At 39.0% G+C, this 22,441-nt stretch overlaps 1 protein-coding gene across 1 annotated transcript in view; it reads left to right on the forward strand.

Annotated features, from left to right (window-relative positions):
• The window catches only part of SLC26A8 (solute carrier family 26 member 8), an 83,114-nt gene that overhangs the window by 6,230 nt on the left and 54,443 nt on the right, over positions 1–22,441 (forward strand). Inside the window, 3 exon segments of the mRNA XM_047101332.1 lie at positions 3,334–3,520; positions 9,877–10,016; positions 21,723–21,839. Of these exon segments, the coding sequence (XP_046957288.1) occupies positions 3,334–3,520; positions 9,877–10,016; positions 21,723–21,839 (444 nt within the window).

Consider the following 22,441-nt stretch of genomic DNA (forward strand, 5'->3'; position numbering starts at 1 on the left):
CCAGTACCTTGATGGGCATATATTGCCTGCTTCATGCCAACCCCACCTTAGTGCCATTTTCAGGAACAAAATGCTGGATTCAAGACCCTGGACCCAACCCAGGATGGCAGTTTTTATCATTATACTCAGCAGGTTACTGGGCTCTCTCAGTTGCCAGGAACAGATACATTCCAGTAAAGGAAGCTTGTTGTAAGATTACATAGGAAGGGGGCGCCTGGGTGGCTCAGCTGGTTAAGTGTCTGACTTCATCTCAGGTCATGACCTCACAGTTTGTAGCTTCGAGCCCTGCACTTGTCTCTATGCTGTCAGCAAAGAGCCTGCTTCAGATCCTTTGTCCCCACCCCTTCGTCCCCTCCCCCATTCACACTTTTTTTGTTCTCTCTTTCTCAAAACTAAACGTTAAAAAAAATATTACATGGGAAAAGTAAGGAAGACTGGATGAATATTCCTACAGGTGGGGGAAAGAAAGGGAAAAATATTGCTTGTTTTAATGTACAGTTCTGTTTCTTTCTGTAAAAGACACAGATTACTAATTCTCTTTTGTTTTTTAATTTTTAATTTTTTTAAAATTTACACCCAAATTAGTTAGCATTAGTGCAACAATGATTTCAGGAGTAGATTCCTTAGTGGCCCTTACCCATTTAGCCCATCCCCCCTGCCACAACTCCTCCAGTAACCCTCTGTTTGTTCTCCATATTTAAGAATCTATTATGTTTTGTCCCCCTCCCTGTTTTTATATTATTTTTGTTTCCCTTCCCCTATGTTATCTGTTTTGTCTCTTAAAGTCTTCATATGAGTGAATTAATATGGTTTGTGTCTTTCTCTGACTGACTAATTTCACTTAGCATAATACCCTCCAGTTCCATCCACGTAGTTGCAAATGGCAAGATTTCATTCTTTTTGATTGCCGAGTAATACTCCATTGTATATATATACCATATTTTCTTTATCCATTCATCCATCATTGGACATTTGGGCTCTTTCCATACTTTGCCTATTGTTGATAGTGCTGCTATAAACATAAGGGTGCATGTGTCCCTTCTAAACAGCACACCTGTATCCCTTGGATAAATGCCTAGTAGTGCAATTGCTGGGTGGTAGGGTAGTTCTATTTTTAGTTTTTTGAGGAACCTCCACACTGTTTTCCAGAGTGGCTGCACCAGCTTGCATTCCTACAAATCACTAATTCTCTTAAGTGATACATTGTAAAATACCTCTTCCATCCTCTTTTATATTCCCCAACCACATTCTCACTTTATTGAATTGTGATCTTTAATTCACAGGACTGGCTATACAACACACAACTGCTACCCAGTGCTTTGAGAGTAAAAATACAATATTGGACTATGGCCCAGTCAGTTCACTTTTCAAAAATCTCGGTTTTATCACCTATAAAATGGGGATAACAGCAATATTAGGATTGTTGTGGAAATTACATGAAATAACTCGTGAAAAAAATTGAGTGCAATGCTTGGTATATAGTAAGTGCTCTATAAATATTGGTGATGATGATGATGATGATGATGATGATGATAAATGAGCATTCTGAAGGAAAACGTTGCCGACACATTAAACTTGTTTTCAGCTTCACCTATAAAAGAACTACTTGGGTAATCTACATATTTGGAGTATCTTATAGCTATGTGATATGTGTGTGTGTGTGTGTGTGTGTGTGTGTGTGTGTGTGTATACACACTTTTCCATGTTTATGTGGAAAGCAATTTAGAGTTTATGCTTTTTTTATTATTCAAAAACATAGGTGATCAAGAATGATTGGGGCACCTGCGTGACTCAGTCAGTTGAGCATCTGACTGTTGATTTCAGCTCAGGTCATGATCTCATGGATCATGGGTTCAAGCCCCATGTCAAGTTCTGCACTGACAGTGGGGAGCCTGCTTGGAATTCTCTCTCTCTCTCTCTCTCTCTCTCTCTCTCTCTCTCTTCTCTTGATTTGTCTCTCTCTCTCTCAAAATAAATAAATAAAAACTTAAACAAGACTGTACTTTCTTCCACAAATGAATCTATAGCTATCCTCAGTAACTCCTCCTTCTCATTTTCTTTTTTTTTTTTTAATATTTGTTTTTGAGAGAGAGACGGAAGGAGAGGGAAGGAGAGGGAGAGAGAGGGAGAGAGTGCAAGCACAGGAGGAGCAGAGAGAGAGGGAGATAGAGAACCCCAAGCAGGTTCCAGACTGTCAGCACAGAGATGGACACGGGGCTTGAACCCATGAACCATGAGATCATAGTCTGCGCCAAAAGTCAAGAGTCAGACGCTTAACTGACTGAGCCAATCAGGGGTCCCTCCTCATTTTCTTAAAAGAACAGGATGGAAAAAAAAAAGAGCAGGATTATATAGATTTGTTTTTTAAGTTTTTATTATTTATTTTTGAGAGAAAGGGGTGGGGGAGGGGCAGAGAGAGAGGGGGACAGAGGATCTGAAGTTGGCCCTGCACAGACAGCAAAGAGCCCGATGCCAGGCTCAAACTCATGAATTGTAAGATCATGTCCCAAGAACCAAAGGCACATACTTAACCCACTGAGCCACCCAGGTGCCCCAGGATGATATAGATTTTTAAAGTTTAATGTGACCCTTTGAGACTGTGTGTTCCAACCATGTTATTTTATGCATGAAACTGAAGGAAACTGAAACTCAGTTTCTGAGAAACTTAAGCCCAAGCATACCATTAGTTAGAAAAACAGCCACGGCTGGAACCCCAGTCTCCTGATACCCCGTGCAATGTTTTTTTCTGCTACACTGTGGTGCCACTAACTGGGTACTTGACAGTCATTTAAGAAATAGCAATCGTAAGTATCAGGCACTATTCTGGCACCTGTGGACACAACCATGAAAAAAGCCCTGCCTCTTGGGTTTAGACGAATGGACAAACATTGAATCAGGTCCTGACAAGTGCTATGAAGAAAAGGAAAGGATAAAGGGAAGACGTTGTATTGACCAGTTAATCTTTAGTATTTTAGTCAGTGATACTGACTTTTACCTCTTAATCACTTCCCCACAACATAGCAACATAACTGAATGTAAAGAAAACTAGGCTTCCCAGCAAGACACTTGGGCTTTAGCCCCAATTCTAATTATTAAACAACCAAGGCTGTTTAACCTTCTGTGTTTCTCCATTTGGAAAATGAGATTAATATATGCCTTGAATTTTTTTTACAGGGTGGTTTTGAGTATAAAATTGTACAAGAGAAAGTTTCGCAAAACAGCACTGTTATGCAAATGTAAAATATCATTATATGGAAATTTTATTTCCATAAAAGTGTACTGAGAATCTAGATTTTTTTAATTTTTTTTTTTTATCTCTTTCCACTCAACCAGAAATGATGCAACCAGAGAAAGGCTTCCAGGGTTTTGGCTCTAAACGTAAGCAAAATTCTTTTGCCTATGATGTCCAGCGAGATGTGTACAATGAGGAGACCTTTCAACAAGACCACAGAAGGAAGAGCGTTTCCTCTGGGAACTTGGATATTGACATCACTACCTTCAGACACCACATCCAGTGCCGGTGGGTGTGTGGGATCATTCAACTGCCTCCAAGCTGTCAGCACCAAAACTCTATTCCTCTGGTGATGACTTCTGTCTTCTTCCTCTGAACTCCTGTCATCAGGACCCTTAGTTTACTGTGTAATTTTTCTTCAGTCACTTGTTTGTGGTTTGTCTTGTAGCACCCTCTTGATTATAAATTTCTTGGGCATAAAGACCTTGGATGCCCCCCCACAGCATCTAGGGATGATATTTAATAAATACATTGTTCGGTTAACCACTATTACCAGTTTCCTAACAAGAAGCAACTGGGATGGACTAATTAACGGTAGCAGAATGGGATCTTTCTAACCTCATAGCCAGTGGTGCCCACCAAGTCCCTGTAGTCGTACAACATAGGACTTACCCCCCTGATACCCAGCGTGACTGTGTAGGTCCGAAGTTGAGGGGCTCTTAACCTGTTTTTGTGCTGCGAGCCTTTTAGCAATCTAGTAAAGCTTATGAACATCTTTTCAGAATAATTTTTTTTTTACTTTTAAAAATTGTGGTAAAACATATATCACGTAAAACTGGCCGTTTTAACCCATTTGGAATGTACAAATCAGCAGCATTAATGACATTTCATGATGTTGTGCAACCATCACCACTGTTTTCAAAACTTTTTCATCATCCCAAACAGAAACTTTGCACCCATTAAGCAGTAATTCCCCACTTCTCCCTCACCCTACCTCTTGGTAACCTCTTCTCTATGTTCCATCGCTGTGCCTCTTCTAGATATTTCCTTTTCTTATTTATTTTGAGACAGTGAGAGAGAGAACGCCGGCAGGGGAGGGGCAGAGAGAGGGAGGGAGAGAGAGAGAGAGAGAGAGAGAGAGAGAGAGAGAGAGAGAGAGAGACTCCCAAGCAGGCTCTTCGCTGTCAGCACAGAGCCCGACGTGGGCTCGAACTCACAAACTGTGAGATCATGACCTGAGCTGAAATCAAGAGTCAGATGCTTAACAGACTGAGCCACACAGGCCCCCTTGATATTTCATTTAAGTGTAATCACACAATTTTTGTCTTTCATGTCTGATTTGTTTCACTTAGCATAATGTTTTCAAAGTTTATCTATGCTGTAACCTGATCAGTACTTCATTTCATTTTATGGCTGATGATATCCCATTGTGTGTATATATCACATTTTGTTTATCTATTCATCTGTTGATGGACACTTGGGTTGTTTCCACTTTGGGGCTATTGTGAATAATGCTGCTGTGAATATTGGCATAGGAGTATCTGTTTGAGAACTTGTTGCCAATTCTTTAAGGTGTATACCTGAGAGTAGAATTGTTGGATCATATGGTGACTCTATGTTTAATTTTTTGAGAAACTACCAAACTTTTTCACATAGTACACCATTGTACATTCACACTGGCAATGTACAAGTGTTCCAATCGCTCTGTGTCCTCTTCAACTTGTGTTATTTTCCATTTTTAAAAAATACAGTCATCCTACTAGACATGAAGCGGTATCTCATTGTGGGGTTTTGTTTTGTTTTCTGAATTTTCCTGATAACTAAGTGTTGAGCATCTCTTCATGTGCTTATTGGTCATTTGTATATCTTCTTTGAGGAAATGTCTATTTACTTCTTTTGCTCTTTTTAAAATTAGATTGCCTTTTTGTTGTTGAGTTGTAGTAGTTCTCTATATATCTTGGATATTAAACCCTTATCAGATATATATTTTGCAAATGTTTTCTCCCATTTTGTGGATTGTCTTTCTGTGGATTGATAATGTCTTTTGTGCACAACAGTTTTTAATTTTAATGATATCTGATTTATCTATTTTTTTTGTTTTGTTGCCCGTGATTTTTGTGTCATAGTTAAGAAACTATTGTGAAATCCAAGATTATGAAGATCTTCCTCTATTTTTTCTTCTAAGAGTTTTATAGTTTTAGCTCTTAAATTTAGATTGTTTTCCATTTTGAGTTAATTTTGTATATGGTATAAAGTAAGGGCCCGACTTCATTCTTTCCATGTGGATATTCTGTTTTCCTAACACCTTTGTTGAAGAGACGACAGTTCTTTCCCCCACTGAATGATCTTGGCCAGAATTTTTTTTTTAACGTTTATTCATTATTGAGAGACAGAGAGACACAGAACATGAGCAGGGGAGGGGCCGAGAGATGGAGAGACACAGAATCTGAAGCAAGCTCCAGGCTCTGAGCTGTCAGCACAGAGCCCGATTCGGGGCTCGAACCCACAAACAGCGAGATCATGACCTGAGCCAAAGTTGAACACTCAACAGACTGAGCCACCCAGGCACCCCCAGAATATTTTTTAATGCATAAAATACATAGGATTATAAAGGAAACCAGTTGAAATACAGTTCTCAGAATAGAAAAAATACCACTATTATGTTATTTAATAATGTGGATCTAATAACTGCCATAATTTCAAAGTAGTGATGAAATAAATGATGTTTTATGATCTCTGCAGCAATTTTAGTGTAATATGAAAATATTGTGATTTCTATTAGTGACAAAGTCAGGTTCTGCTGATACTATACTGGTTTGCTGTCAATGTTCATAATTGAAGGAAATGCTAAATTTCAGTTAGAAGGTAATGAAAACAAAGATATAATTTTTCCTAAGTTCGTAAACCTCTACAAATTCTATCTATAGACCCCTTGGGGGTCCATAGACCTCAGGTTAAGGACCCTTTGTGACCTATATCATAATATTAGCCCTAATTATTCAACTTTTTCTCACTCATACTTGGGATTTTCAGTCCCTCTCATCCCTTGATTTATCACTACTATTGGCATGTGTTGGGTGACAAAAAAGAAAGGCCTCCATGCAGCCCAATTGTAGACCTTCCTTATTGAGGCCTTCTCCTTTGTCCATATCCTGCCTTTTGCAAGTTGTAGTCTCGGAGACCCTCCCTAGTCCTACATCACTACTCTCATGTTCTTTGCTCCTGATGGGTCAGAGGTCATATGTCAAAGAAGGAGTTTGGGGGCACATTGGCTTTGTCTCTACAAAATAAGAGTCTTTTCCTGACTTATACTTCATCACAAAAATGTATGACCAAAGAGGCATGGGTGGCTCAGTCAGTTGAGCTCTTGCTTTCGGCTCAGGTCATGATCTCAGAGTTTGAGTTCAAGCTCCCCATTGAGCTCTGTGCTGACAGTGCAGCTGGCTTGCTCTCTTGCTCTCTCTCTCTTGCTCTCTCTCTCTCTCTCTCTCTCTCCCACACACACACAATAAATAAATATTTTTAAAAATTTTTTAAATAAAAATTTTTTTTTAAAGTTTCAATTAAAGAAATTTCAGCCTAACTCCCCTCCACCTGCCCTATCCTTAGACACTTAAATCTGATCAATTCTGCCTCCCGTGGGCTTTTGTCACAGTTCTTACTCCCTACTTCTAAAATGTACAGTTATATCCACTTCTGGATTTTAACGTGAAAGGTAGCACAGCTCCGTGGTTAAGAGCAAGACTCAGAGGCCAGATTGCCTGGTTTTGAATTCCAATTCTGCTGCTTCCCAACTGTGTGACATTAGGTAAGCTATCCAGCCCTACTTTGCCTCAGTTTCCTCATCTATAAAAATGAGGATGATACTAGGCGGCTACTTGATAAGGGGATTGTGAGGATTTAAAGAGTGTTTGTAAGGCACCTACCAAATAGAAAACACTATATGGGTGGGGGTTTTTAGTTTTAAAAAAATCTTTGAACTCTACCTCTTTTACAGAAAATCATCTCTTTCCTCATTTTCTCCCTTTTTATTAGCAACCACAAATACTCCCTTTGTTGTCAAAATGTCCCCTGTGCTTTCACAATGACTCTTACATTCCTCACTTTAATGATGCCTTAAGTCAAATCCAGGTTCATGTTGAAATGTTTATACTGTTTCCCCCACTGGCTTTAATTCCTATTCCTCTAGCTCCTTCCTTGATTTTCTTTCAGTTTTAGAGCCTTGTCATTCGAGATCCACTGTATTTTTTTTTCCATGCTAATGAGCTTTGATGACTCTGCCTACAGTGGCTTGTCTTCTGCCAAGTGGCATATGGAGAGGAGAGACTGGACCGGATGAAGAAACAAATAGTCCCAGTGACATGCTCTGCTCTCCCCTTTGGGGGCTATAATTGGAGAGAGCACACTGTGTGCACCTGCCTAACATCCAGGGACTCTCATAAAAATAGCAATGTGATGTTCCTTCCAAACCAATAGTCTTGTTCCTGGCTCCCAAACAGAATTCAATAGCTGTCAGTAGGAATTGTGGTGGTAATAGAGTGTACAGAACACAGAAGTAGAAATCAGAAGACCTGGTGGTTTATAGCCCCAGCTCTGCCCACACTACTGCGACCTTGGAAAAGTCACTTACACTTACTTGGTCTTAATTACCTTAGGGAAAGTAAGGCTCATAGTTGTGGGAATCAAACATGTGAAATTCTTTCTAAGCACACATTTTAGCCTTGCATACACTAAAGTTATATTTGTTACTATAGTCAAATCTCAGCTATCCAACTATAGCGCACACATGGAAAACCTTCATACATTTTGCTTTCAGCCCACACTAAAATATAAGCAGCAAAAAGCAATTTAAAACTAAATTAGTTTTGGGGCACCTGGGTGGCTCAGGTGGTTAAGCATCTGACTTCGGCTCAGGTCATGATCTCCTGGTTCATGAGTTAGAGCCCTGTGTCGGGCTCTGTGCTAACAGCTCAGAGCCTGGAGCCTGCTTCAGATTCTGTGTCCCCCTCTTTCTGTGTCCCTTCCCTGCTCACCCTCTGTCTGTCTCTCTCTCTCAAATATAAATAAACTGGCTGATTGATTAGCTTAGTGACTGATTGATTTACAATGATTCTGCTGTTTTAGATGATCTAAGTATTAGGGGTGCCTGAGTGGCTCAGTTGGGTAACCATCTGACTCTTGAGCTCAGCTCGGGTCTTAGGGTCATGAGTTCAAGCCCTGTGTTGGGTTCTGGGCTGAGCGTGAAGCCTACTTTAAAAAAAGTATTTCCAGGGAGATAGATTAATAAATTTATTTTAAAAATAAATAAAGGGCTCCTGGTGGCTCAGTCTGTTAAGCATCTGACTCTTGATTTTAGCTCAGGTCATGATTTCATTGTTCCTGAGATCGAGCCCTGCATCAGGCCCGACACTGATGGTGCGGAGCCTACTTGGGATTCTCTTTTTCTTCTCTCTGCCCCTCCCCCACACTCTCTCCCTGTCTCTCAAAATAAATAAATAAACATTTAAAAATAAATAAGTAAAATAAAAGTTAAAGTGGGTTTTCTGAATCTCAGCATCATTAACATTTTGGACCAGAACATTGTTTCCTGTGGGGGGTTGTCCTATGCACTGAAGGATGTTTAGCAACATCCCTGGCCTCTACTCACTGCCTACCAATAGCACCCCCTCCCTGAGTTGTTGACAATAAAAAATGTCTCCAGACATTGCCAAATGACCCCTGAATAACAAAATTGTTTCTGATTGATGTCCACTAGGTTAAAGGATAATAAAGCTTTATTTTAATGCCTTTTCTTTACATAGCTAACTCCTAAAGCACAGGATTCCATCCACTACATTTTCTTCTTCTTCTTCTTCTTTAATATTTACTTATTTTTGAGAGAGATAGAGAGAGAGAGGTGGGGGAATAGGCAGAGAGAAAGGCAGACAGAGGATCTGAAGCAGGCTCTGTACTGACAGCACACAGGATGCGGGGCTTGAACTCACAAACCACGAGATCGTGACCTCCATCAAAATCTGACACTTAACCAACTGAGCCACCCAGGCGCCCCTCCATTGCCTATATTTTCTATAAATTTCGACATACTACAGATCAAAGCCAAATAGAGTTAATTTTCAGTAAAAAAAAAAAAAAAAAAAAAGCATATGGAATGACACGGATGTGTTAATTGCCCCTGGTTTCCACCAATATCACATCTCAAAACACTGTGCTTATCAAGAGAAAGCAATAACAGTCCATTTTTCTACCAGAAAGTTTCTAGGTTTAATTCTTTCCAAACATCCTGTTTTGTATGCTAGACTATAAGGCTGAGTTCTTGTCATATGTGTGGCATTTGGTTCCCAACCAGAGGCAATTTCGTCCCCGAGGGAACATTTGGCAATGTTTAGAGACATTTTTTTGCTTGTCATGAGTTGGGGAGGGCATGCTGTTGGCATCTGGTGGGTAGAGGCCCAAGGATGCTACTAAACATCCTGCAGTGCACAGGACGGTCCCACAACAAAGAGTCATCTAGTCTGGCTTGTCAGAACATCATCAGTGCTGACAAGAAACTCTGCTGTATGGGAAGAACGACGCACTGTGCCTTTTCTTGGCTATGCGGGCTTTTTCTTCGGAAAACCGAATCAAGTCTCTGTTCTTTCTCGCAGCTGCTCATGGCACAAGTTTCTAAGATGCATGCTAACGATCTTTCCCTTCCTGGAGTGGATGTGTTTGTACCGATTCAAGGATTGGCTTCTCGGAGACCTACTTGCCGGTATAAGTGTTGGCCTTGTGCAAGTTCCCCAAGGTAAGGAAGATACAAAGCCTTTTCACCCACAACCTATCAGGCCTTGTCTGCTTACCCAGATTAAACAATTTACTTTGCTAGGTGAATAGAAAAAAAAAAAAAATAGGTGAGTTCCACTCACATTATTATCATTTCTTCCCTTACCAGCCAGATTTCTAACTCTTCCAGCATGGTTCCAAAAGACTCAGTTTAGAGCTATAAATACCTTCCAGAGTATTTGCAATGCCCATTCAATGGTCATTTTTTGGTTTTGTTTTGTTTTGTTTTTTGTTTTTTGTTTTTTTTGTTTTTTTGCTTGACTAGTTATTTCATGTTCACACAGGTACAATAGACCTCAGTGGGCATTAGTTTTTCTTAAGAAGGTGGAGGATAAGTATGGGAGCTATCTGGGTTTTAGAAGCTTCATCTCCCAAATAGAACCAACATCTCTTGTCGTTCTCTTATCTGTTGCTTCCAGAGTCCCACAAATGGCATGCCCTGTTACAAGAGTTATTGTGCTCCAAGAAGCCCAAAGCTAGGGATTCCCACTGGGTATTTATTGTTCTGGACCAGTCTTCTTGGTCCAGGTATAGTAGACTAATTGGGCTCATTTTTACCGTAACCAGCGTTAGCTGGGAACACAGCTGACATTCCACCATTACCAGGTTTCCAAAGAAACAACTGGAAAGTGAACCCAACATCAAATTTATCCACAGAGAAAGTGAAAAGATTGTATTCATTCTTTACTCAGAGTACCACGCAATTCCCTACGTAGTATTGTTTAAATACTATTTCTCTATTTTTCTGGAGCCAGCCAGGTGGGATTGAATCCTGTGATCATACAGGTTGTGCAAAGCACAAAGAGGCCAAGCAAAGGAGCAAGTGGTAGGTACTGGACATCCAAATGTGGCACGAGGCTGATCATTGAAGAAAAGGGATCCCTTTTAATTAAAAAAATATTTTTTTTAACATTTATTTATTTTTGAGAGATAGAGCATGAGCAGGGGAGGGGCAGAGAGAGAGGGAGACACAGAATCCGAAGCAGGCTCCAGGCTCTGAGCTATCAGCACAGAGCTTGACACAGGGTTTGAACCCACGAACCGTGAGATCATGACCTGAGCTGAAGTCTGACACTTAACTGACTGAGCCACCCAGGTGCCCCCCAAAAGGATCCCTTTTTAAATAATTAATTACCCTGCAGTAAAATTGACTTTTTTCCTTTAGGTGTTCAGTTCTATAAATTTAAACACATGTATGGATTTCTGTAACTACCACCACAGTGAAGATCCAGAACAGTTCCATCAGCCCCCAAATGCTCTTATGCCGCCTCTTTTAGTCACATCCTCCCCCGGCAGCCACTAATCTGTTCTCTATCACCATAGTTTTGCCTTTTTGAGAATATCATGTAAATGGATTCATGCAGTATATAACTCTTAAAGGCTGGCTTCTTGAATTCAGCATGATGTCTTTGAAATTGATGCAAACCGTAATATGCATCAATAGCTTGTTCCTTTTCATTGCTGAGTAATAGTCCATAGGAATGGCTGGACTGAGTAACAGTCCATAGGATGGTTTGTTTATTTATTCACTTATTGATAGATATTTTGTTTCCAGTTTTTGGTTGTCAAAAATAAAGTTGCCATGGACATTCAGGTACAGGTGGTTTTTGTTTACTTATTTATTTTGTGGGGGGTGGGGGAAGGAGCAGAGAGAGAGGGAGAGAGAGAATCAGAGAATCCCAAGCATGCTTCATGCTGTCAGCATAGAGGCTGACTAGGAGCTCAGTCTCACGAACCGAGATCATGACCTGAGCCGACATCAAGAAACTGATGCTTAACTGACTGAGCCATCCAGGCACCCCAGGTACAGGTTTTTATGTAAACATAGCTCTCATCTCTCTAAGGTGATATGGTTGGTCATGTGGTAGGTGTGTGTTTAACTTTATAAGAAACTGCCAGTCTATGTACCTGAGTGGCTGTACCTGCCCTTTTACATTCCGACCAGCAAGGTATGAGAATTCTAGTTCCTCCACACCCTTCATTTTATATTGTCTGTATGTTTTATTTATTTCCACCACCACAAGGATCCCTCATGTTGCCTTTATTTTTAAGGTTGTTGTTTTTTGTTTTTGTTTTGTTTTATTTTTTGAGAGAGAGACTGTGAGCAGGGGAGAGGGAGAGAGAGAGAGAGAGAGAGAAAGACTCTTAAGCAGGCTCTGAGCTCAGTGCAGAGCCCAATGCAAGGCCCGATCCTACAACCTTGGGACCATGATCCTGAGCCAAAATCAATTGTCAGATGCTCAACCAACTGAGCCATCCAGGCACCCTTCATGTTGCCCTTCTATAGTTACCCCCACTTACCCCTTGCCCCCATCCCCTCCTTAACCCTGGAAACCACTAAACTGTTCTTTTCTAGAATGTTGTCATTTTGAGAAAGTTACATAAATAGGGTCATATAGTATGTAACTCTTTGAGACTGCCTTCCCCCTCCCCCCATCTTAATTCTCTGGAGATTCATCTAGGTTGTTGTATGTATCAATAGTTTATTCCTTTTTTTATTGCTGAGTAGTATTCCATGGTATGGATGCACCACAGTTTATTTAAAAATTTTTAATGTTTGGGGCACCTGGGTGGCTCAGTCGGTTGAGCGGCCGACTTCGGCTCAGGTCACGATCTCGCGGTCCGTGAGTTCGAGTCCCGCGTCAGGCTATGTGCTGACAGCCTGGAGCCTGTTGCGGATTCTGTGTCTCCCTCTCTCTGACCCTCCCCCGTTCATGCTCTGTCTCTCTCTGTCTCAAAAATAAATAAACGTTAAAAAAATTTTTTTTAATACAAAAAATAAATTTTTAATGTTTATTTTTGATAGAGAGACAGAGACAGAGACAGAGTGTGAGGGTGGGAGGGACAGAGAGAGAGGGAGACACAGAATCCATAGCAGGCTCCAGGCTCTGAGCTGTCAGACACAGAGCTTGATGCAGGACTGGAACCCACAAACTGTGGATCATGGCCTGAGCCAAAGTTGGACACTTAACTGATGAGCCACCCAGGCACCCCGCACCACATCTTATTTAAACATTTACCCTTAAAGTACCTCTGGATCATTTTCAAGTTTTTGGCTATTACAAATATAGCTGCTATGAAACATTTGTGTGTAGGTTAATGAACACAGTCTTCTTTTCTCTGGGATAATCGTCCAGGAGCACAATTATGGGATTGTACGGTAGTTACAGGTTTAGAGTTTTAAGTAATTGCCAAGCTGTTTTCTAGAATGGTTGTATCATTTTATGTTCCTATCAGCAATCTCTGATACAGTTCCTCTGCATTCCCACTAGCATCTGTCACTACTTTTTATTTTAGGCATTTTAGTAGGGATGTGGTGAGGTCTCTTGTGGTTTCAGTTTGCATTTCCCTAATGGCCAATGATGTTTAACATCTTTTCATATGCTAATTTACTCACCTAAATATTTTAATGAAATGGCTCTTGTCTTTTGCTCATGTTCTAATTGGATTGTTTGCATTTTCACTGTTGAGGTTCAAGAGTTATTTATAGTCTAGATACTAGTCCTTTGTCTTTTGTGTTTTGGATATAATTTCTCCCAATCTGTAGCCTGTCTTTTCAGAGTATTTACAGAGCAAAATTCTCTATTTTGATGAGGACTAGTTTTTAGTAATTTTTCTTGTAGCCATTAAAAGAGGTATGTAGTGAGATCTCATTGTGGTTTTAATTTGTATTTCCCTAATGGCCGATGGGGTTGAACATCTTTTCATGTTCGTATTCACCATCCTCATAATCTCTTCAGTGAAGTGCCTGTTCAAGTCCTTTGCCCATTTTTTAATTCAAAAAAAAAAATTCTGTTTTCTTATTGTTAGTTTTTGAGACTTCTTTATGTATTCTAGATACCAATCTTTTGTCATACATACAACTTGCAAATATTTTTTCTCAGTGTGTAGCTTCTCTTTTTTTTCTCTTGAGAGTGTCTTTGACAGGACAAAAGGTTTTAATTTTAATAAGTCCAGTTTATCCATTTTTTTCCTTTTATGGATTGTGATTTTCCTACTGTATGTAAGAACTTTACACCTAATCCCCGGGTCACAAAGATTTTCTTTTATGTTTTTTTCTAAAAGACGTATAGCTTTATGTTTTACATTTAGATCCATGATCCATTTTGAGTTAATCTTTACATAAAGTGTGAAGTTTAGGTCAAGCTTTATTTTTTGTTGTGTTTTCAACATGATTTTTAAAGACTATCCTTAATTGAATTGTTTTTGCACTTTTGTCAAAGATCAAAGAGCCATATTTTTGTATGTCTATTTCTGGACTTTCTATTCTGTCCCATTGATCTACTTGTCTATCCCTTTACCAATATCATGTCTTGATTATTCTATCTTTATAATGAGTCTTAAAATTGGATAGTGTGATCCTTCCAATTTTGTTCTTTTTCAAAGCTGTTTTAGCTATTCTATATAACTTTTAGAATCAGCTTGTTTAACCTACCAAAAAACCCTACGGAGATTTTGATAGCTGCTGCATTAAGTCCATAGATCACTTTGGGGATAATTGATGTCTTTATTATATTGAGTTTCCAGTTCATGGTCACAGTATGTCTCTCTATTTACTTTTGTTTTCCTTGATTTCTTTCATTAGCATTTGGAGTTTTCAGCATACAGATCCTGTCCGTGTTCTGTTAGAATTAGACCTGAGTGTTTCATTTTGGAGATACTGTGCGTGGCAATTAAAAACATGTTTGGTTTCCAATTATTCATTGTTTGCATATAGAAATACAATTGATTTGTCTATTCACCTTGTATCCTGTAACTCATTTATTAGTTCCAAGAATCTTTTGTAGATTCCTTGGGATTTACTACATTGATAATCATGTCCTCTGTAAATAGGGACAGTTGTGTTTCTTTCTAATCTGAATGGCTTTTATGACTTTCTCTTGCTTATTGTACTAAGACTTATATATACTCTGTGTTGAATAAGAGTGGTGAGAATAGATATTTTTGACATGTTGCTGATCTTCGTACGGAAAACATTCAATCTCTCACCATTAAGTATGATGTTAGCTGTAGGGTTTTTGTAGATGCCCTTTATTAGGTGGAGGAACTTTCCATTCTATTCTAGTTCACTGAGAATTTTTATCATGAGTGGATGTTGTATTTTGTCAAATGCTTTTTCTGCATTATTGTTATGACCATGTGATTTTTCTCTTTAGACCATTAATATGGTAGATTACATTGATATTTAAATATTGAATTAGCCTTGCATTCCTGGAATAAAGGAGTACCTTTTCAAATTTCTATGTGGCGGCTATAAACCAAAATGATCCATTCATGTGAGTACCTTCACTTCCAGGAAAATATCAGAAAGTCTCTAGAGCATTCCTGTGGGGCTGCAATGAGAGACCTGAACTCTTGGCACCGATTCTTTAACTGTGAGCCTTCTACCCACTGCCACTTATGAAAGGTCCTTTATTTACGGTCAAAGTTGTGGACATCTCATTGCTAAATTACCAAATCATCAGTGTAATTTCATACCAAAAGAAGAATGGCATTAGGACATATAAGTATACCTAGTACCCAGCACAGTATTTAGCACATAGTGGGTACTCAAGATCTTTGTGGAATAATAATGATCACATGACTATATGAATGCATGAATCTGAGCAACTCTTGCTAACTGGCTGAGAGACTGTGTATTATTTTAAGTAGTGTGAATAATGGAATAATCTGTAGTGTAAATAATTCAAAAGTTTGTGGGTTCGAGCCCCATGTCGGGCTCTGCACTGACAGTGCAGATCTTGCTTGGGATTCTCTCTCTCCCCCTCTCTCTGCTCCTCCCTTGCTTGTACTGTCTCTCAAAATAAATAAATACACTTAAAAAAATAAAATCTTTTTAAAAATTAAATAAATAGATAGATAGATAAAAACTGCTAGATCTTCCTCATAGTAGAATTCCAATTTATAAATGTAAAAGAAAATACAAAATCACCATTAGGGAAACACCACAGTAATAATTGTCATGATAAAATCCACTAACTGATGTTAAAATTAGTGGGTGAAGGTTTGCAAACTATGTAGAGATTTGCATAGTTTCAAAGTATCTTCCTAAAGATATTTGTTAACTACTCCCCTACTCTACATTAGAGAATCTGGGAGAAACAACTTGAAACAACCAATGCTATATCACCAACAGTAAGGCATTTAGAGATCATGAATCCTGTGATATGATGCACTAAGAAGGACACAACAGATGAGGTCTGTAGCATTCTCGCCCAAAATGTGTAACCTTAGTACACTCATGAGGAAACCTAAGACTACCCCGAAATGAGAGGCATTTGACAAAATAACTGATCTATTAATACTCTTTCAAAGCGTCAAAGTCCAGAAAGACAAAGCCTGAGGAACTATTACAGATTGCAGGGTAAGGAGAAATAACAACTAAATAGAATGTGGGACTCTGGATAGAGTCGTGGAACAGAAAAAGGAAATTAGTGAGAAAACGGTGATGAGATTCAAATTAAGTCTTTAGTTAATTTGTAATGTTAATTCCCTGATTCTGATAATTATACCAAGACTATAAAAAATATTAACATCAAAAGATGCTAGGTAAGGGATATATGGAAACTCCCTATTATTTTTGTAACTTTTCTGTAAGTCTAAAACTAGCTCAAAATTTTAAAAAATGTTAAAGTGTTGGAAAGTTTGGAAACTTGGTTTCCCTGTATTTCTCCACAGCCTAAGCTTACCTGAGACTAGATCACTTAGTTCTCAGGCACTTACCAAGTAATTCTCTAACTTCCTTGTATTGGTAAATTATTTGAAACCCTACATTTCAAAAGGCTTTCTCTTTATGCTATATGTTGCTTATCAAGAGTAAATAGGAGCTATTCAACATTATACTGGAATTCATGGTGTATTAAAGTAGGAAAAAGAAATATAAGGTGTAAGGATTGTAAAGGAAGAAATAAAACTTCATTATTCATAGATGGTAATTTTTAATGAAGAAAACAATCTACAAATAAATTAATAGAATTAATGAGATTTTGTCAAGGTTGCTGGATACAAGATCAGCATATAAAAATCAATTCTATTCCTATATACCCGCAGGAAACAAGAAGTGAAATTTTTAAAAAGATGCCATTTACCAAAGCATAATAAATATGAAGTAAATTATAATGAAACTAAGAAAAGAAGTGTAATACCCATTTAGAGAAATTATACAACTTTACTGAGTAATATTAATTAATTAAGTTAATGGAAATTAATTGAAATATAGCATGTTCATGGGTTAGAAGATTGAATATTTAGGGGTGCCTGGGTGGGTCAGTTGGTTAAGTGTCTGACTTTGGCTCAGGTCATGATCTCACTGCTCATGAGTTTGAGCCCCGTACTGGGCTCTGTGCTGACAGCTTGGAGCCTGGAGCCTGCTTCAGATTCTGTCTCAGTCTCTCTGCCCCTCCCCTGCTCACGCTCTGTCTGTCTGTCTCTGTTTCTCAAATATAAAATAAAACATAAAAAAAAAGAAAACTCAATATTTAAAGATCTCAGCTCTCTCAAAATAAGTTTTATAGATTCATTATAATTTTAATGTAAATCCATTTTTTAATGGAACATTTTAAGAAGATTCTAAGATGTATATGTAAATTCAAAAGCCAAGAATGGTCAAATTCTTTGGAGAAAAGCAACATGGGAGGACTTGCTCCTCCAATTATCAAGACTTAATATAATATTTAAGATAATGTTCATTAAAAGTGGACAGAATAGGGGCGCCTGGGTGGCGCAGTCGGCTAAGCGTCCGACTTCAGCCAGGTCACGATCTCGCGGTCCGTGAGTTCGAGCCCCGCGTCAGGCTCTGGGCTGATGGCTCGGAGCCTGGAGCCTGTTTCCGGTTCTGTGTCTCCCTCTCTCTCTGCCCCTCCCCCGTTCATGCTCTGTCTCTCTCTGTCCCAAAAATAAATAAAAAGGTTGAAAAAAAAAATTAAAAAAAAATAAAAATAAAAAAAAAAGTGGACAGAATAAACAAACACTCATATATGCATATATTGGAATACACAGAAGAAACATGGGCAGTCTCAAGCAACTCACCCCAACATGGAAGTCTCTCATATACATAATACGGAGCAAAAGAGCAGAAATAAAAATTGTATTCAGTGTAATAACTCCATCTGTACACTAGTGGTAAACTATAAAGAAAAGCAAAGAAAGTATTGTCACAAAAATCAAAATAATGAATACTTTTGTGGGGATAGATGGAATTGTAATCAAATACTGGGGTGGTGATAACAAAGGTGTTTGTTTTATAAGTATTTATTCAGCTCAACATCTGTTTTAATGCACTTTATATATGTGTATTATATTTCACAATAAAAATAGGCCATTACTAACACCAAAATTATTACTAAACTAATTACTACAAGATAGTAAGGCTGTGGTATTGCAGAAATAGACTATTAGACCAATGGAACGGAAAAGAGACACACATATATATTAGCTTATATCAGATGTGTCGCTATAGAAAAATACTTTAGGGGCGCCTGGGTGGCTCAGTCGGTTAAGTGTCTGACTTTGGCTCAGGTCACGATCTCACGGTCCGTGAGTTCGAGCCCCGCGTCGGGCTCTGGGCTGATGGCTCAGAGCCTGGAACCTGCTTCCAATTCTGTGTCTCCCTCTCTCTCTGCCCCTCCCCCGTTCATGCTCTGTCTCTCTCTGTCTCAAAAATAAATAAAAATGTTAAAAAAAATTAAAAAAAAAGAAAAATACTTTAAAAATTATTTATTTATTTATTTATTTATTTATGTATTTATTTATTTATTTATATATATATTTAGAGAATCTCAAGCAGGCTCAATAACATCAGTGCAGAGGCCGATGGAGGGGCTAGAACTCATGAACCATGAAATCATGACCTGATCTGAAACCAAGAGTCAGGCACCTAACTGACCGAGCCACCACCCAGGTGCCCCTAGAAATAAACTTTTTGATGAATGATATGAAACAACCTGATACTTATATGAAAAAACAATTTTTAGATCTCTACTCCACGCCATATACAAAAACCTCCTCCTGGTACGTTAAAGACCTAAATGTGAAAGGTAAAATAATAAAGATTTTTTAGAATTATTTAGGAGGATGTCTTCACGATCTTGAAGCAGAAAATAATTTCTTAAACAAGATATAAGAAGCACTCACCTAAAAGGAAAAGATTAATAAATTAATAAATAATAAATAAATAATTAATAAATAAATAATAAATTAATAAGTAATAAATTAATAAGTAAAAGTGTTGTTCATTCAAAGATACATAAAGATTGAAAAGCGAACCACAGAATCAGATATTTGTTACACATACACCCAACAAAGGATTCAAATCTGTAATATATATACTCCCACATATCTGTAAGGAAACAACGCAATGAGATTGATCAATATTATTGACAACCCATGTAGTGAAAAGTGAAATTTAAATGAGTTACATGCTAACTCATACACAATGGAATTTAAAATCTGACAGTATCATATGCTAACACAGTTGCAGTTGATGGGAACTGTCACACAATGCTGGTGGGAGTGTAAATTATAAAGCCATTTGGAAAACAGTTTGGCTTTTTTTAAATGTTTATTTATTTTGAGAGAAAGAGTCAGAGAGAGAGAGAGAGAGGAGTGGGACAGGAGCAGAGAGTGAGAGGGAGAGAGAGAGAATTCCAAGCAGGCTCCATGCTGTCAGCACAGAGCCTGACATGGGGCTCGATCTCAGGAACCATGAGATCATGACCTGAGTAGAGATCAGGAGTTGGACGCTTAACTGGCTGAGCCACCCAGGTGCCCCAGCAAATGCTTTTTTTTAAAGATCACCCCAAAACCCACCATATCTTTGGCTTATGGTTTCTCACGTGGTTGTAGTCAAGCTGTCAGTCATCTCAAGGCTCTACTGAGGCTGGAGGATCAGCCTTCAGGCTCCCTCATGTGCTTCTCACCTTGGGGGCCTCTCCATCAGTGCTTGAGTACCCTCACATCATGACAGCTGGCAGGGCCAACGACATGCGGAACCCCTAGTTCAAAAATTATTCAGAATTTCAAAATAGTCATAGAGTGTTAAGCCAAGTGTGGAGCCTTCTGAGCCCGTGTAATTGCATTGGTCACACCCCTTTGAAGCCAAGTCTTGCAACTGGTGACCTGGATGAAAGAGACAGAGAGTCAGAGAGCAACCAAGACAGAGGCCACAGTCTTCTTGCAACCTACTCTCAGAAGTGACACCCTACCATTTTTGTTGTAGTCTGTTTATTAGATGTAAGTTACTAGGTCCATCTCACACTGAGGGGGTGGGGGTCACACAAAAAGCATGGATACCAAGAGCAAATCATCTTAAGGGCTGTCTACTGCAACAACTATTTATGAGATAAGCAGGGAAATTTGAACACTGACTATTATTAATTGCTTAGGTATAATGATGGTATTGTAGTTAAATTAAAAGAGGGTTTGCTTTTGGGGCACCTGGCTGGCTCAGTCAGTAAGAGCATGAGACTCTTGATCTCAGGGTCATGAGTTTGAGCTCCTTGTTGGGCATAAAGATTACTTTAAAAAAAAAGAGGGTTTTCTTTTAAAGATATATACTGAAATATCTGCAGATGACATAATTTGATGTCTTGGATTTGCTTCAAACTAATATGGAGTGGGAGAGGAGTGAGGGAATAGAGGAGACAAGACTGGCCATGGGATGACCACTGTTGAAGCCGGTGATGGGTACATGGGAGTTCATTATACTCTATTTTTGTATGTGTTTGACCTTCTACACACACACACACACACACACACACACACACACACACACACAGAGCCTTGTTTTGTCTAAGACACTAAATCAGCTCACTAAACTCATAACTGAATTCAGATGAGCACACCGTATGATGTAAGTTGAAGATAGGCCCTCAGGGCAGGAGCTGTGGGCTTGAGACACCAAAGGATGCCACCATGCATGTTAATCCATTTGCTTCAAAACTTCTGAATTCTCATGGTGCTTCTTAAAAAGTAGGGGCACCTGGGTGGCTCAGTCGGTTAAGTGTCCAACTTCGGCTCAGGTCATGATCTTGTGGTTCGTGGGTTCAAGCTCCATGTCAGGCTCTCTGCTGTCAGTGCAAAGCCCACTTCGATTCCTCTGTCCCCCTCTCTCTCTACCCGTCCCCCACTCTGAAAAATAAATAAACTTAAAAAAAAGAAAAGAAAAGAAAGTATAGAAGAAGGAGCTGAAAGAAGAGACTGGAGTGATTGGCATATGGAAGAGAGGCAACACATACCAAATTGGAATCATGTCAGTTAAGTGGGATCCTTGCCTCGCTCTCCAGCTTTATATCCAGTCCTAGAGGATTCCCAGGGTCTTCTGCTAACTAGACTAGGGGTGGAATGGGGCTGCTTCTGAGCTGTTGGAATTAGAGGTCTTATTGTTATGATGTCTGTTTTCCATGATTAGCATGAAGACCTTGAAATGAAGGGTGTTTAAGCCTCTGATTTAGAATTGAGGTGTAAAAAGCATGTAGTAGAAGTAGAAGCTAGGAATCAAAGGAGATAATAAAGGTGCTAATTAAGAGCCGCATATCCAGAAATATTGCTCCCACACTCTGTCAGCTACATACTGGATTATTTTTATTTTAAATATTCTTTCCAGTTTTTATTCAGGGTGGCTTTTAAAAGCCAGCCTACCTTTTCTTATTTAAATTATCTTGTTTTTCAGCCCTGACGTTTAGTTTGCTGGCAAGGCAGCTGATTCCTCCTCTCAATGTCTGTTACGCAGCTTTCTGTTCTTCAGTAATTTATGTCATTTTTGGATCGTGTCATCAAATGTCCATTGGTGAGTTCAGCACTGGAACCACAGGAGGTGGATAGAGTCTCTGTCTTAATCGTTTCCTTATTGCCAAGAACCCAAATTAAAACTATGTTTCAGGTACAAAAAAATGGAGGCAGAAGATGGACATTCTATCCATTTCAGTGTTCAGATTTTAGAGACTGAACACTTCCAGTGTGTCATTATTAATGCCACCTCCAGACAAATCGGCCGGCGAGCTGTTTCCCAAAGGAATTAAGTGGCAGGAGGTACTTCCCTTGGTGAAATTACCACACGTTTGAAATCTGACTGCCCTCAACCTGGAAGATTCAGAGGCAATTTTGCCAATATTCCTAGAGTGCATCCATCTTTCATCTGGACCTGTAATAACCAAAGTCCATGGCCTACTTTCTAATAGTTGTGTTAGCTTATAATTTACAGTAAGAAAATGCTGCCACAGTAATCAAAGCATTCAAATCCAAGGATAAGCACGTCCCTTCCCTGAGTCAAAAGTCCGTCTCCTAATTTATACTTAGAAATAATTGTTACAGGCACCACACTGGTTGAAGGTCATAGAAGCAGCACATTTTCTTCGCCTAGGTAAACCGGCATAGAAATCAAATACAAAA

The sequence above is a fragment of the Lynx rufus genome, unplaced genomic scaffold, assembly GCF_022079265.1.
Source record: "Lynx rufus isolate CCGP_SWC_20201006 ecotype Redwood Valley unplaced genomic scaffold, mLynRuf1.p SCAF_6, whole genome shotgun sequence".
In the NCBI taxonomy this organism is placed as follows: Eukaryota; Metazoa; Chordata; class Mammalia; order Carnivora; family Felidae; genus Lynx; species Lynx rufus.